General features: G+C 51.0%; 2 protein-coding genes across 2 annotated transcripts in view; both read right to left on the bottom strand.

Annotated features, from left to right (window-relative positions):
- GRINA (glutamate ionotropic receptor NMDA type subunit associated protein 1) overlaps nt 1-12513 on the bottom strand; it is a 595197-nt gene that overhangs the window by 450482 nt on the left and 132202 nt on the right. The gene's annotated exons all lie outside the window — the stretch shown is intronic.
- CCDC166 (coiled-coil domain containing 166) lies at nt 532-1971 on the bottom strand. Its single transcript, XM_042463687.1, has one exon. The coding sequence runs from the start codon at nt 1909-1911 to the stop codon at nt 871-873; it is 1041 nt and encodes a 346-aa protein (XP_042319621.1). The 5' UTR covers nt 1912-1971; the 3' UTR covers nt 532-870.

Consider the following 12513-nt stretch of genomic DNA (forward strand, 5'->3'; position numbering starts at 1 on the left):
GGAGAAACTGTTGGCAACCTTCGCACAATGGCCAAAATGCCCACAGGATTCTCCTGCCTCCTGCAGCCCCCATCGTGGCCTTCTGGAGAAGAGCCAAAGAGCTTGGCCTGTTCTCTGTTTCGTCCAAAATGGAGGGGTCCCTGTCTTGCCCTGGTTTGGGGGGCAATGTCGGTACTGGGGTCTGCTCTGGAGGATTGTGCCAGCGGGTCACTCATCGATGGGGGGATCTTATGGCCAGCCCTCCTTCCCCTGGTCAGGAGGGGTGTGTGGATGGATGGACGGCCGGACGGCCGGGACAAAGGCTCCGGGGCTCCTTTGGGGAACAGGAGCTACATCCTGGGAGTAAGACGTTTCTCAGGTGTCTCTTGTCACAAGAAGGAGAAGCTTTTCAGCAGCAGGACTAACTTAACTGGGCAGGTATTGTTCTGCCAAAAACTGCTGAGCAGTTGCTGCTTTTCAACATCTTTCCCAAACTGATCCCACAGAAGCTGCTGTTAAGTGACAGTAATTCTATTATTTCATCACCCTTAACATTTATAGTCTCCAAGTGACTTACAACAGGAACAAACTTTGTAAGAGGAGCAAGAAACAACCTTAGCAACCTACAACTCAAAACTCAAAACCAGAAAGCGGAAGGAAGCTGGTGCTGCAGACATCGCACTCGAGGCCAGCAGTGCAAATCTCCACTGGGCCTTGGGTTCCTTTTGCTGTTTCTCCTCCTCCTTCTCTTTCTCAGCCTCTTCTGCTGGGCCTGCAGGGCAGCGTTGGCGTTGTATTGCGCCCGGCTGCAGCATGGGGCGGGGGAGGCCATGTCTGGGCATCCATTTGGGCACGGACACAGCCTCCCGCTCTTTCTCCTCCCTCCAAGGCTCAGGAGGAGCAGCCCCTCTCTTTCCTTGGAGTCCCTGCAGGAGTGTTGCAGGGCCAGGAGGGCCGTGTGGCCCATGGGGCAGAGCAGCTGGCCTGGCACTCGGGGGCCAGGGTTTCGCTGCTCGCAGACCCCCGAGTGGAGAGGGACCTGCCTATGGCCAAGGGGCTGCACCGGAAGCAGCTGCCAGGGGTGATGACCATCCGGGCGCCCGGGGGCCGGAGCCAGCTGCGCAGGCGGGCCAGGTCCTGGCGGTACTGGTGCTCCCGGAGGAGCTGGCGCTGCTGGCCTTTCAGCTGGCCCAGGAAGGTCTTCAGCCGCTGGGCCTCCTTGATGAGGGCTTCCAGGTCGTGGTGCAGGCGCCAGCTGTCGGCCTTGATCTGCTTGGTGTGCAGGATGAGGCAGCGCACGGCCTCCTTCTCGGCCAGCTTGGCCAGGGCCTGGACCTTCTGCTGCGCCTCCATCTCGTACTCGGCCACCAGCTGCAGGAAGCGGCTCTTGACCTTGTGCATCTGCTCCGAGTGGTGGACCTTCATGGCCAGCAGCTCCTTCTCCAGCTCCCGGATGCGGGCCAGCTGCTCCGCCTGCAGCTCCTGCCAGGGACGGAGGGCTTCTATGTCCTTGTCCAGGACGCAGATCTTCGCCTCCAGCCGCAGCAGCTCCTCGCGCACCTCCTGCTCCTTCACCGTGTACCAGGCGGCCAGCTGCACCTTCTCCTTCCGGATCTGCTCCAGGTCAAAGCGATTCTGGTCGTTCAGGGAAATGATGGCGTTCTGGAACCTGAGGTTGCGCCGGGCCCAGTAGGAGAGATAGACCTTGTTGGTGTCCCGGATCTGCTGGGCTTCCTTGTCCAAGAAGTTGTTTTCCCACTGGAAGTGGCGCACGCGCTCCGTGTAGCTCTTGATGTGCTCCGTCAGTGTCACATGCTCCTTCTGCAGAAACTTTTCCTTCTCGCTGACGTAGGGCAGGGTGCTCCGGGGGACCTTCTCTGGCCCTTTGCCCTTGGCCTTCTTCCCCTTCGGTTTGGCCTTCTTGGGGGCCATCTTGGAGCCAGCAGTGGGGCGCGGGGCTCTGCCGAAGGCACAACGGCTGTGGGTCCTCTGGCGATGAGGGGTGCTGTGGGGTGAGACAGTAATACGTGAGGGAATGAGGGGCATGACCTTTAAAAGAAAAACAGGCCAAACAGCAAAGGAGGAGTAGCAGCAGTAGCATATGCCAAGGATGTTTACACCTGTGAAGAGACTTAACTCCTGGAAGCCAGGTACAGAACATCTGGATAGTCTTTAAAGGGGAGGGAAACAACAGAGGTGTTATTGTGGGGGTCCACTGCAGAGCCCCAAGTCAGATGAAGGAATTCAGAGAATCCTAGCCTTGGAAGGGCCCTGCTCCTGTCCAACCCCCTTCTTCTGCCATGCAGGAACTCTCAATCAATGCCTCCTTGACAGGTGGCCATCCAGCCTCTGCTTAAAGACCTCCAAAGAAGGAGAATCCACCAATCTCCATTGAGGCAGCTGCGTATCCCACTGTCAAACTAACATTTGTTTAGGTGGCATCTCTTTTCCTGTATTTTGCTTCATTGCTCTGGGTTCTATTCTCTGGAGCAGCAGAAAACAAGGTCCAGCAAATTCCTCTCTGGCCCCCATTCCATTCATTGGGAAGCCATTGAGATCCACAAACACCTGGACAATTTCAACAGGAAAGAGGAATCCCTGAAAGTGAACAAGGTTTGGCTACTATCCCTGAGGAATAGCAAAATGAGGACCCAGCAAATGCAAATGGGAAACCACTCAGAGTCAGGGGCTTCCCAGCAGATCATGATCCCCAATTAGCAGACACTCCTCCTGCTTTGCATGAGCCTCTCAGCCTGAGGCCGGCCTTCAGCACAGAACAAGACACAGGCAAATCCCTCTGCATTCCCAGCCTCACACAGGATATATATAGACCCACTTTTTCCAGGCAAGCGTTCTCTGAAGATGCTGCTGTTGAAACGTCAGGAGGAAACTCTTCTAGAACATGCCACAGAGCCCCCCAAAAAACCACAAAAGACTAAGGATGACTTGGTTAACGGAGCGCAAGTGATGGGATCCTTTGGTGGAAGTGACCACATTCTCCTGGAGTTTGTTATACAATGGAAAGGAGAAGCCAGGCAGAGTTAAACACACATCCTAGACTTCAGGAGAGTGGATTTCAGTAAACTCAGGCCGGTTACAGACCGGTGTTTTAGTGCGTGACGAGCATGCACTAGGGTTACAAAAGGGTGGTGCTTCCGCACCGCCCTAACCCTAGTGTGTGCTCGTCATGCACTAAACGGCGGCAGCCCTTCCATATGGCCGCCACCGTGAGGACGTCACGGCCGCGCCGCCTCTAGACGGGGCGGCGCGGACGTGACATCCTCAGTCCACAGCAGGGCACCTAGGGCGCCCTTTCCACGGACCAGGAAGGAGCTCCATTTCGGAGCTCCTTCCTGGTCCGCGGCGCCACTTTGCTTTGCTGGGCGCAGCCTTCAGACGGATGCGCCCAGCGAAGCAAGGGAGAAAGGGGCCAAGCGGCCCCTTTCCCCCCCTCCCCGTCACCGCGGGGTGTCCCTGGTGCTTGAAGCCCCAAGGACACCCCTTTTCAGGCTGCGGGGAAGCGGCGTTTTGCTGCTTCCCCACAGCCTGAAAAGCGGCGGATCGGGGCCTCAGCGGCTGCCGGTGTAACCACTGAAGCCCCGATACTCTGAGGAAAGGGGCGAGTCCAGACCGCCCCAAATGGGTGGTCTATAACCTGCCCTAGAGAAATACTGGGGGTGATCCCATGGTTTTTTTGGGTATGTCTGCAGCAAAAGGAAGAAGGAAATGGTAGGGCTAATGCACAGAGAAGATGATGCAATGCTAACAGGGAACATTACAGAATCAGTAAAGAGATAGTAGAGGAATACCTTGTTAATCTAGATATATTTAAGTCTCCGGGACCAGATGAACTCCATCCAAAGGTATTAAAAGAACTGGCAAATGTAATATCGGAGCCATTGGCCATAATAGTCTTTGAGGACTCCTGGAGAAGAGGAGAAATCCCAGCCGACTGGAGGAGGGCAAACGTTGTCCCCATCTTCAAAAGGGGGGAAAAGGGGATCCCAACAATGATCCCCCAGTTAGTCTGAGATCAATCCCAGGAAAGATTCTGGAGCAGATCATTAAACACAGAGTCTGTGAACATCTAGAAGGCAATGCCATCATCACAAAAGTCAACATGGGTTTCAGAGAAAGAAGTCATGCCAGACAAACCTAATCTCTGTCTTTGATAAAATGACCATCTTGGTAGATGAAGGGAATGCTGTGGATGTAGTAGATCTGGATTTCACTAAGGCCTTTGACAAGGTTCCCCATGACATTCTTGCAAATAAGCTTGTAAAATGTGGGCTAGACAAAGGAACTGTTAAATGGATCTGTAATTGGTTGACCGGCCGAACCCCAAAGGGTTCTCAACAATGGTTCTTTTTCCTCCTGGAGAGAAGTGACCAGTGGGGTGTCCAGTTGGGCTCTGTCCTGGGCCCAGGGCTATTCAACATCTTTATCAATGACCTGGATGACAGAATTGGGAGCATACTTATCAAATTTGCAGATGACACCAAATTAGGGGGAATAGCTAATACTCCAGAGGACAGGATCAAGATTCAAAATGACCTGAATAGACTAGAAAGCTGGGCCAAAGCTAACAAAATGAAATTCAAGACGGAGAAATGTAAGGTATTGCACTTAGGGAGGAAAAATAAAATGCACAGATATAGGATGGGAGACACATTGCTGTATGAAAATACATGTGAAAGGGATCTAGGAGTCCAAGTAGACGATAAGTTGAACATGAGTGAACAGTGCGATGCGGCAGCTAAAAAGGCCAATGCTATTTTAGGCTGCATCAATAGAAGTATAGTGTCTAGATCAAGAGAAGTCATAGTGCCACTCTATTCTGCTTTGGTCAGGCCCCACCTAGAATAATATTGTGTCCAGTTCTGGGCCCCACAATTCAAAAAGGACATTGAGAAACTGGAGCCACGTGTCCAAAGGAGGGTGACAAAAATGGTGAAGGGTCTGGAAACCTTGAAGCCCTATGAGGAGCGACTGAGGGAACTGCTGGGGATGTTTAGCCTGGAGAAAAGAGGGTTAAGAGGTGATATGATCGCCCTGTTCAAATATTTGAAGGGATGTCATATTGAGGAGGGAGCAAGCTTGTTTTCTGCTGCTCCAGAGAACAGGACCCGGAACAATGGATGCAAGCTACAGGAAAAGAGATTCCAGATCAACATTAGGAGGACCTTCCTGAGAGTAAGGGCTGTTCAACAGTGGAACAAACTCCTTCCTCGGAGTGTAGTGGAATCTCCTTCTTTGGAGGTCTTTAAACAAAGGCTGGATGGCCATCTGTCAGGGATGCTTTGATTTGGATTTCCTGCATGGCAGAAGAAAGGGGTTGGACTGGATCAGGGCCCTTGTGGTCTCTTCCAACTCTATGATTCTATAAACTCTGTCTACGTATTGATTCTGCAGATTAACATGGCTATATGTTTGAATGGTGCCTCAATAGAGGCTGCTTTTAAACAAAGGCTGGATGGCCCTCTTTTCCAGGGAGGGCTTGGGCAGAAAAAGAGGGTCGGCTTGGGTGGCCCCTGGGGTCTCTCCCAGCTCTATGATTCTATGAATCTAAGCTTAAGGCACCAACAGAACCAACGGTGCCAGCCTGGTATGGTTGGCTGCTTGGAGGGTTAGATGCAACTCTGGAGATCAGGATTCGAATCCCACTCAGCCACAGAAACCGCTTGGGTGCCTTGGGCAAGTCATGCTCCCTCAGCCTCAGGTCAGGCAATGGCAGCAAACCCCTTTCAGACGAGGAAACCTTCGGGTCATCTCCCTAAATCAGAAGCGGCTTGATGGCAACAGAAAGTAAAAATGACTTGAAAGCCGATCCATGAAAAAGAACTAGGGACAGTGTAACCCAATGCTAAGAGCCCTCTCCCAAAGCCCTGCTTGGCTGCTGGTGGAGCAGAGCCAAGAGGACACCATCCATCTGGCCGGACCACTCTTGGACAGGGAAATGGCCGCAGCATCAGGGCAGCAAACCCTGAAGCCTTTTCCTCTGGCTTTGAACCGCTAGCGTCTTCATGTTTGGCTCCGGGTCCATAAAAGCCCAATTTGCAACCATGCTTGGTTCTCCTTTCCTTGGGGCCTTCTGCGTGACTTTGAAATAAGTACAGAGCTTGGAAATGTGGAGGGATGCCCTGGCTGTGTCCTGGCCATTTCAGCCGCCGGACGGCCACTTGGTTGGGCAGTGGGGCAGAGGGACAGAGATCCAGCCCTGCCAGCGGCTCCTATTTGACTGAGAGAGGATAACCATCCGTTTGTGAGGCCTTAGCAATGCCTGGCAGGAGCCTGTCTTCCCCTTCCTGGGGCTGGGGTCCCAGGAGTGGGTCAGTGAAGGGGTTTTGGCTGTCCTGGCAGCAGAGCCTGAGACAGAGGAGCATCCCATGGCTGGGGTTGGGGTTAGGGTTGAGCCCCAGAGGAAGGAGAGGGCTGACTATGCTTCCCGACTGGGACCCCCCCCAAATGGGCAGTGGAGTAAGTGGGGGGGTCTCACCAGGTGGGGTCCAGTGCCACGCTCACTGACGCGTCCTGGAAGTGGCAGGTGAGGGACAGTTGCCCCACCCCCGGCCTGGCATCCTTGGAAATCATGGCACTGCCATGGCAACGGAATCCCTTGGTGTCGCAGGCCGCAGCGCAGCCGGGGTCCATGGGGCCCATGCCAGCTCTGTTGCCTTTGCTCGCTCCCCCTGTGGCTCTGCCGTTGGCGTTGAGGCTTGTCCTTTGGGGGAATGGAGCCAGAGGCAGGGCCCTGGAGCCCCATGGAGCATGCTTTCTTAGAGACCCTTGGCAGCCTGCTCAGGGGCCGTGTGCAAAGACCTTGCTGCAGAATACGGCCAAGCAGGGTCTGTGCTGAGCAGAAAGACATGGCCCCTTCCTGCGTCCCACACTTCCACTCTGTGGGTCCAGCGGTGCGGAGGAAGCCCCCCTCAAAAGCAAATGGAGCTTGCTGGGGGCTGCTATGCATCCCTTACCCCTGGTTTACAAAAAGAGAGGGAACAGCGATGCTGTTGAAAAGAGAGGCGAGAGCCATTTGGACGGACTGACCGCAACGGTTCAGGTGTATTTTTCAGTGTGTGTTACTTTGTGTTATTTAAGTTTTGAGAGCATCTGGATAAGAATCAAAGGGGAGGGAAACAAGAAGGATCTTACGGTGGGAGTCTACTACAGACCCCCAAGTCAGACGGAGGAATTGGATGATGCCTTCCTAGAACAGATGACCACACAGTCAGAAAAGAGAGATGTAGTAGTGATGGGCAACTTCAACTATCCTGATATTTGTTGGAAGTCAAACTCAGCCAAATCCTCAAGGCCTAGCAAATTCCTCACTTGCCTGGAAGACAATTTCATGGTCCAAAAGGTGGAAGAGGCAACAAGGGGGTCAGCTATTCTGGATCTGATCCTCACCAACAAGGATGACTTGGTTAATGGGGTGCAAGTGGTGGGATCCTTCGGTGGAAGTGACCACGTTCTCCTGGAGTTTGTTGTACAATGGAGAGGAGAAGCCAGGCAGAGTCAGACACGCATCCTAGACTTTAGGAGAGCGGATTTCAGTAAACTTAGAGAAGTATTGAGAGCGATTCCATGGTCAGAAATACTAAAAGATAAAGGAGTTCAGGACGGATGGGACTTTCTCAAAAGGGAGATACTGAAGGCACAATTTCAAACAGTTCCAGTGAGAAAGAAAAACGGGAGAAGTCTCAAGAAACCAGGATGGATGACTAAGGAACTTTCAACCGAGATGAGTTTGAAATGGAAGATGTATAAGAAATGGAAAAAGGGGGAAATCACTAAAGAGGAATTCAAAGAAATAGCAGGCATTTGTAGGGTAAAGTCAGAAAAGCTAAAGCCCAGAACAAACTCAGTCTTGATAGAGAGGTTAAGAACAATAAAAAGGGCTTTTTTGGATATGTCCACAGCAAAAGGAAGAAGAAGGAAACGGTAGGTTCACTTCCTGATGATGGCAAATTAGGGGGAATAGCTAATACTCCAGAGGACAGGATCAAGATTCAAAATGACCTGAATAGACTAGAAAGCTGGGCTAAAACTAGCAAAATGAAATTCAACAGGGAGAAAAGGGCGGAAAAATAAAATGCACAGATATAGGATTATGGGGGACACCTGGCTGAATGAAACTACGTGTGAAAGGGATCTAGGAGTCCAAGTAGACCACAAGTTGAACATGAGTGAACAGTGTGATGCGGCAGCTAAAAAGGCCAATGCGATTTTAGGCTGCATCAATAAAAGTATAGTGTCTAGATCAAGAGAAGTAATAGTGCCACTGTATTCTGCTTTGGTCAGGCCCCACCTGGAATATTGTGTCCAGTTCTGGGCCCCACAATTCAAAAAGGACATTGAGAAACTGGAGCCATGTGTCCAAAGGAGGGCGACAAAAATGGTGAAGGGTCTGGAAACCATGCCCTATGAGGAAGGTCTTAGGGAGCTGGGGATGTTTAGCCTGGAGAAAAGAAGGTTAAGAGGTGATATGATAGCCCTGTCATGTTGAAGAGGGAGCAAGTTTGTTTTATGCTGCTCCAGGGAACAGGACACAAAGGAGCAATGGATGCAAGCTACAGGAAAAGAGATTCCACCTGAACATTAGGAGGACCTTCCTGAGAGTAAGGGCTGTTCGACAGTGGAATGCACTCCTTCCTCGGAGGGTGATAGAGTCTCCTTCCTTGGAGCTCTTTAAACAGAGGCTGGATGGCCATCTGTCAGGGATGCTTTGATTGGGATTTCCTGCATGGCAGAAGAAGGGGGTTGGACTGGATCAGGGCCCTTGCGGTCTCTTCCAACTCTATGATTCTATGATTCCGGACGGCAACAAAGAATCAGAGGATCTTAGAAATGGAATGGATGCCCAAGGACCGTCCAGCCCAAGCCCTTTGGCCAAGAGGGAACACACCTCCTAGGAGGGCCGTCCAACCTCTGTTTAAAGGCCTCCAAAGAAGGCGCGTCCCCTGTCCTCCAAGGCAGCTGGACAGCGCTTTCCGTCGGAATCCCTTCCAGCGTTTAGGTGGAATCCCTCTTCTTGAAATAGGGAACCGCTGCTTTGTGTTCCAGTCTCTGGAGCAGCAGAAACAGGCCCCTCCGTCTTCTCTATGGCAATCCGTGAGATGCTTGACGGCAGCTGTCCTGCCGCTGGGACCTTCTCATCTCCCTCCAGGCCTTTCCTTCTGCTCATGTCCAGCATCTCTGGAGTCCTCCCCTTTGATTCCCAGCTCGGCCATGAAACCCAATGGGAGACCTTGGGCAAGGCACACTCTCTCAGCCTCAGGAGAAGGCAAGGGCGACCCTCCTCTGAACAAATCCGTGACCTTCTCATGGGGTTTCCTTGGCAGGTTTCCCCAGAGGAGGTTTGTCATGGCCTTCCTCCCAGAGTGTGACTTATTGCCCAAAGTGACCCAGTGGGTTTTAACACTGTGGTGGTTGGGTTCCCAGTCACCTGAGAACTTCTCCTGAACTACAAAGGGTTAATCTGGGAGGAGATACATGCTAATGAGAGATGACATCACATGCTAATGAGCAGCTACATCATAGCTGACGTAAGGCTCACTTGGCCAATCAACAGAGCCAGAGCGGCAGTTCAAAAAGATTCCAAGAGAGGGCTTTAAATACCCCTGTAGGACCATGTGTCCTTTGTTCTCCATCTTGGCTGTGTTTGGGGAACCCAGAGGTCTGTCCTCTGAGCAGCCGGAGGACCTGCTCTGGCATGCAGGTAGAGTTGGCAAGGAGCCAACTCCCTGATTCCAAGAACTCCACAAGGACTGCAAATCCCATCATTGTGTGAGTAGCTTAGGAACAGTGTTAGTCAGTACGTCTAGGTTTTGGTTATGTTTATCTAATAGCTTGCCTGAAATGAATATCTTTGTAACTGTGTTTTCTGACCTGCAAGGCAAGGAGGCCTGGCATGAGTGATACCTTCCTATTCTATACTCTTTCTTTAAAATAAACTTCTTTCTTTTAAAAGCATCTGCTATCTCTCTGGCTCCTGTACACGTGCCTTATCTCGGTTATTGATTGCTGTGGGTTAGCAAGAAAGGAAACTAGATCTCTCTCTCAAGCAAGTCTCAGTGTGTGCTTGGGAAATATAGTTTATTGTGCTTGGGAAATATAGTTCATTGATAATTCACTGAGTGGTGGCAGCGGAAGATTAGTTCTTTTAAGGGACTCCCTGGGAGTAAGGGCCACGCACAGGGCATTGCTCTCAAGGAATCATCACAAACACGGATTCGAACCCTGTTCTCCAGAGCCATAGTCCAATATGTTGGAAATGACTAGAAGGCACACAACAGCAACAAAGACCGGTTCTTTTCACGCGTGATGCTTTTGAGCCAAGTGCCACCCGTACAATATTGGCGCACTTCCTTTTTCCTGCCTAGATGTAGAACCCTGCATTAGTCCCTTTCAAAATGGCCCAGCTCTCCAATCTGCCGAAATCATTTTGAATTCTGATCCTGGCCCTGAGGATATTGGCTACTCGTCTGCAAATCTGTTAAGCATGCTTCCTATTCTGTCATCTAAATCACATCTTAAGGATGTTCAACTACATTGGTCCCAGGACAGAGCCCTAGTAGTTGCTTCTCTCCAGGAAGAAGAGCAAACACTGAGGAGCGCAAACACACACAAAGCCTTCGGATGATCTCTTCCATCAGCTTTGGGCAGATGTTAAATAGCATGAGGGACAACCCAGAACCCTTGGGACTCGGACAGGTATCCCCCAGAGCACCTTCTCTGTCCTCCCCTCCAAGTAACCGCTGGACAGCAGTGACCCAGCTCCCAGCCCAGGAGGAGACCCTGGCCGATGGCACACAAAGCTCCTGAAAGATCCAGCAGGGCCAGCAAGGACACACTCCACCGTCCAGTTCCCTGCATAGGTCACCCACTAAGGCAACCAAAGCCAGGCCTGAGGGCATATTGAAACAGATCCAGACAATCCGTCTCATCCAGAAACCCCTGGATGGGCCAAAACGACCTGAACAGGCGAGTATATGCATTATCCTATTTGAGAGTATGTATTTTCCCTGGATGAAGATTAACCATCCATTATGAAGCCAAGCCCTATCCCTCCAGTCCCTCTGCCTTGGTCCAGGCCTCGGAGGTAGAGAGGAACTGCTGGACCTCTGACCCTTTCCCTCCACCTTTCCCTTCTTCTCCTTCTGTGTCATGTCTTTTTAGATTGGAAGCCCCAGGGCAGGGAACCCTCTAACTAAAAAGATTGAATGTACAGCGCTGTGTAAATTTACAGCGCTTCATAAATAAAGGTTAATAATAATAATAATAATAATAATAATAATAATAATAATAATAAGCTGGGCTAAAGCTAACAAAATGAATTTCAACACGTAGAAATGTAAGGTACTGCACTTAGCGAGGAAAAATAAGATGCACAGATATAGGATTATGGGGGACACCTGGCTGAATGAAACTACGTCTGAAAGGGATCTGGGAGTCCAAGAAGACCACAAGTTGAACATGAGGCAACAGTGCGAGGCGGCAGCTAAAAAGGCCAATGCTATTTTAGGCTGCATCAATAGTAGCATCTAGATCAAGAGAAGTAATAGTGCCACTGTACAGTGGTGCCTCGGGTTACGAAATTAATTCGTTCCGCCGCGGCGTTCGTAACCCGATTTTTTTCGTAACCCGAAAAAGCCATAGGCGCTAGCGCTGGAAAGCCGCGTTTCGTGCGAAAAAGCGCCGAAAAGCACCAAAAAATTTTTTCGTAAGCCGAAAAAAAACCCGTAACCTGGAACAGTTTTTTCCTATGGGATTTTTTCGTATCCCGGAAATTTCGTAAGGCGGTGCTTTCGTATCCCGGGGTACCACTGTACTCTGCTTTGGTCAGACCTCAACTGGAATAATCCTGTGTCCAGTTCTGGGCCCCACAATTCAAAAAGGACATTGAGAAACTGGAGCCATGTGTCCAAAGGAGAGCGACTAAAATGGTGAAGGTCCTGGAAACCATGGAGCCCTATGAGGAAAGACTCAGGGAGCTGGGGATGTTTAGCCTGGAGAAGAGAAGGTTAAGAGGTGATATGAGAGCCCTGTTTAAATACTTGAAGGGATGCCATACTGAGAAGGGAGCAAGCTTGTTTTCTGCTGCTCCAGAGAACAGGACCCAATGGAGCAATGGATGCAGCTCCAGGGAAAGAGATTCCAGCTGAACATTAGGAGGAACTCCCTGACAGTAAAGGCTGTTAGATGGTGGAATAAGATGCCTTGGAAAGTGATGGAGTCTCCTTCTTTGGAGGTCTTTGAGCAGAGGCTGGATGGCCATCTCTCAGGGGTGCTTTGATTGAGAGTTCCTGCATTGAGAGACCTTTTTCAGTCACAGCCTCACTGCAGCCTTCTTTGGACAAGATGGAGGCTCTGACCCTCCGCTTGCGCACTCACTCGGCCCATCCGCCTCTGGCCACTTTCAGGAGCCAAGATAAGCCTGAGGGCAGGGAAATGTCTAGTTTTTAAAAATGGAAGCCGCTTTGATAGCCTTTTGGCTGAAGAGCAGGGTATAAATACTATAAATAAACAAACAAA

Source organism: Sceloporus undulatus, chromosome 4, assembly GCF_019175285.1.
Source record: "Sceloporus undulatus isolate JIND9_A2432 ecotype Alabama chromosome 4, SceUnd_v1.1, whole genome shotgun sequence".
In the NCBI taxonomy this organism is placed as follows: Eukaryota; Metazoa; Chordata; class Lepidosauria; order Squamata; family Phrynosomatidae; genus Sceloporus; species Sceloporus undulatus.

Coding starts and splice junctions, on each gene's coding strand:
- CCDC166 (XM_042463687.1), bottom strand. CDS start 1,911: ATGGCCCCCAAGAAGGCCAAACCGAAGGGGAAGAAGGCCAAGGGCAAA.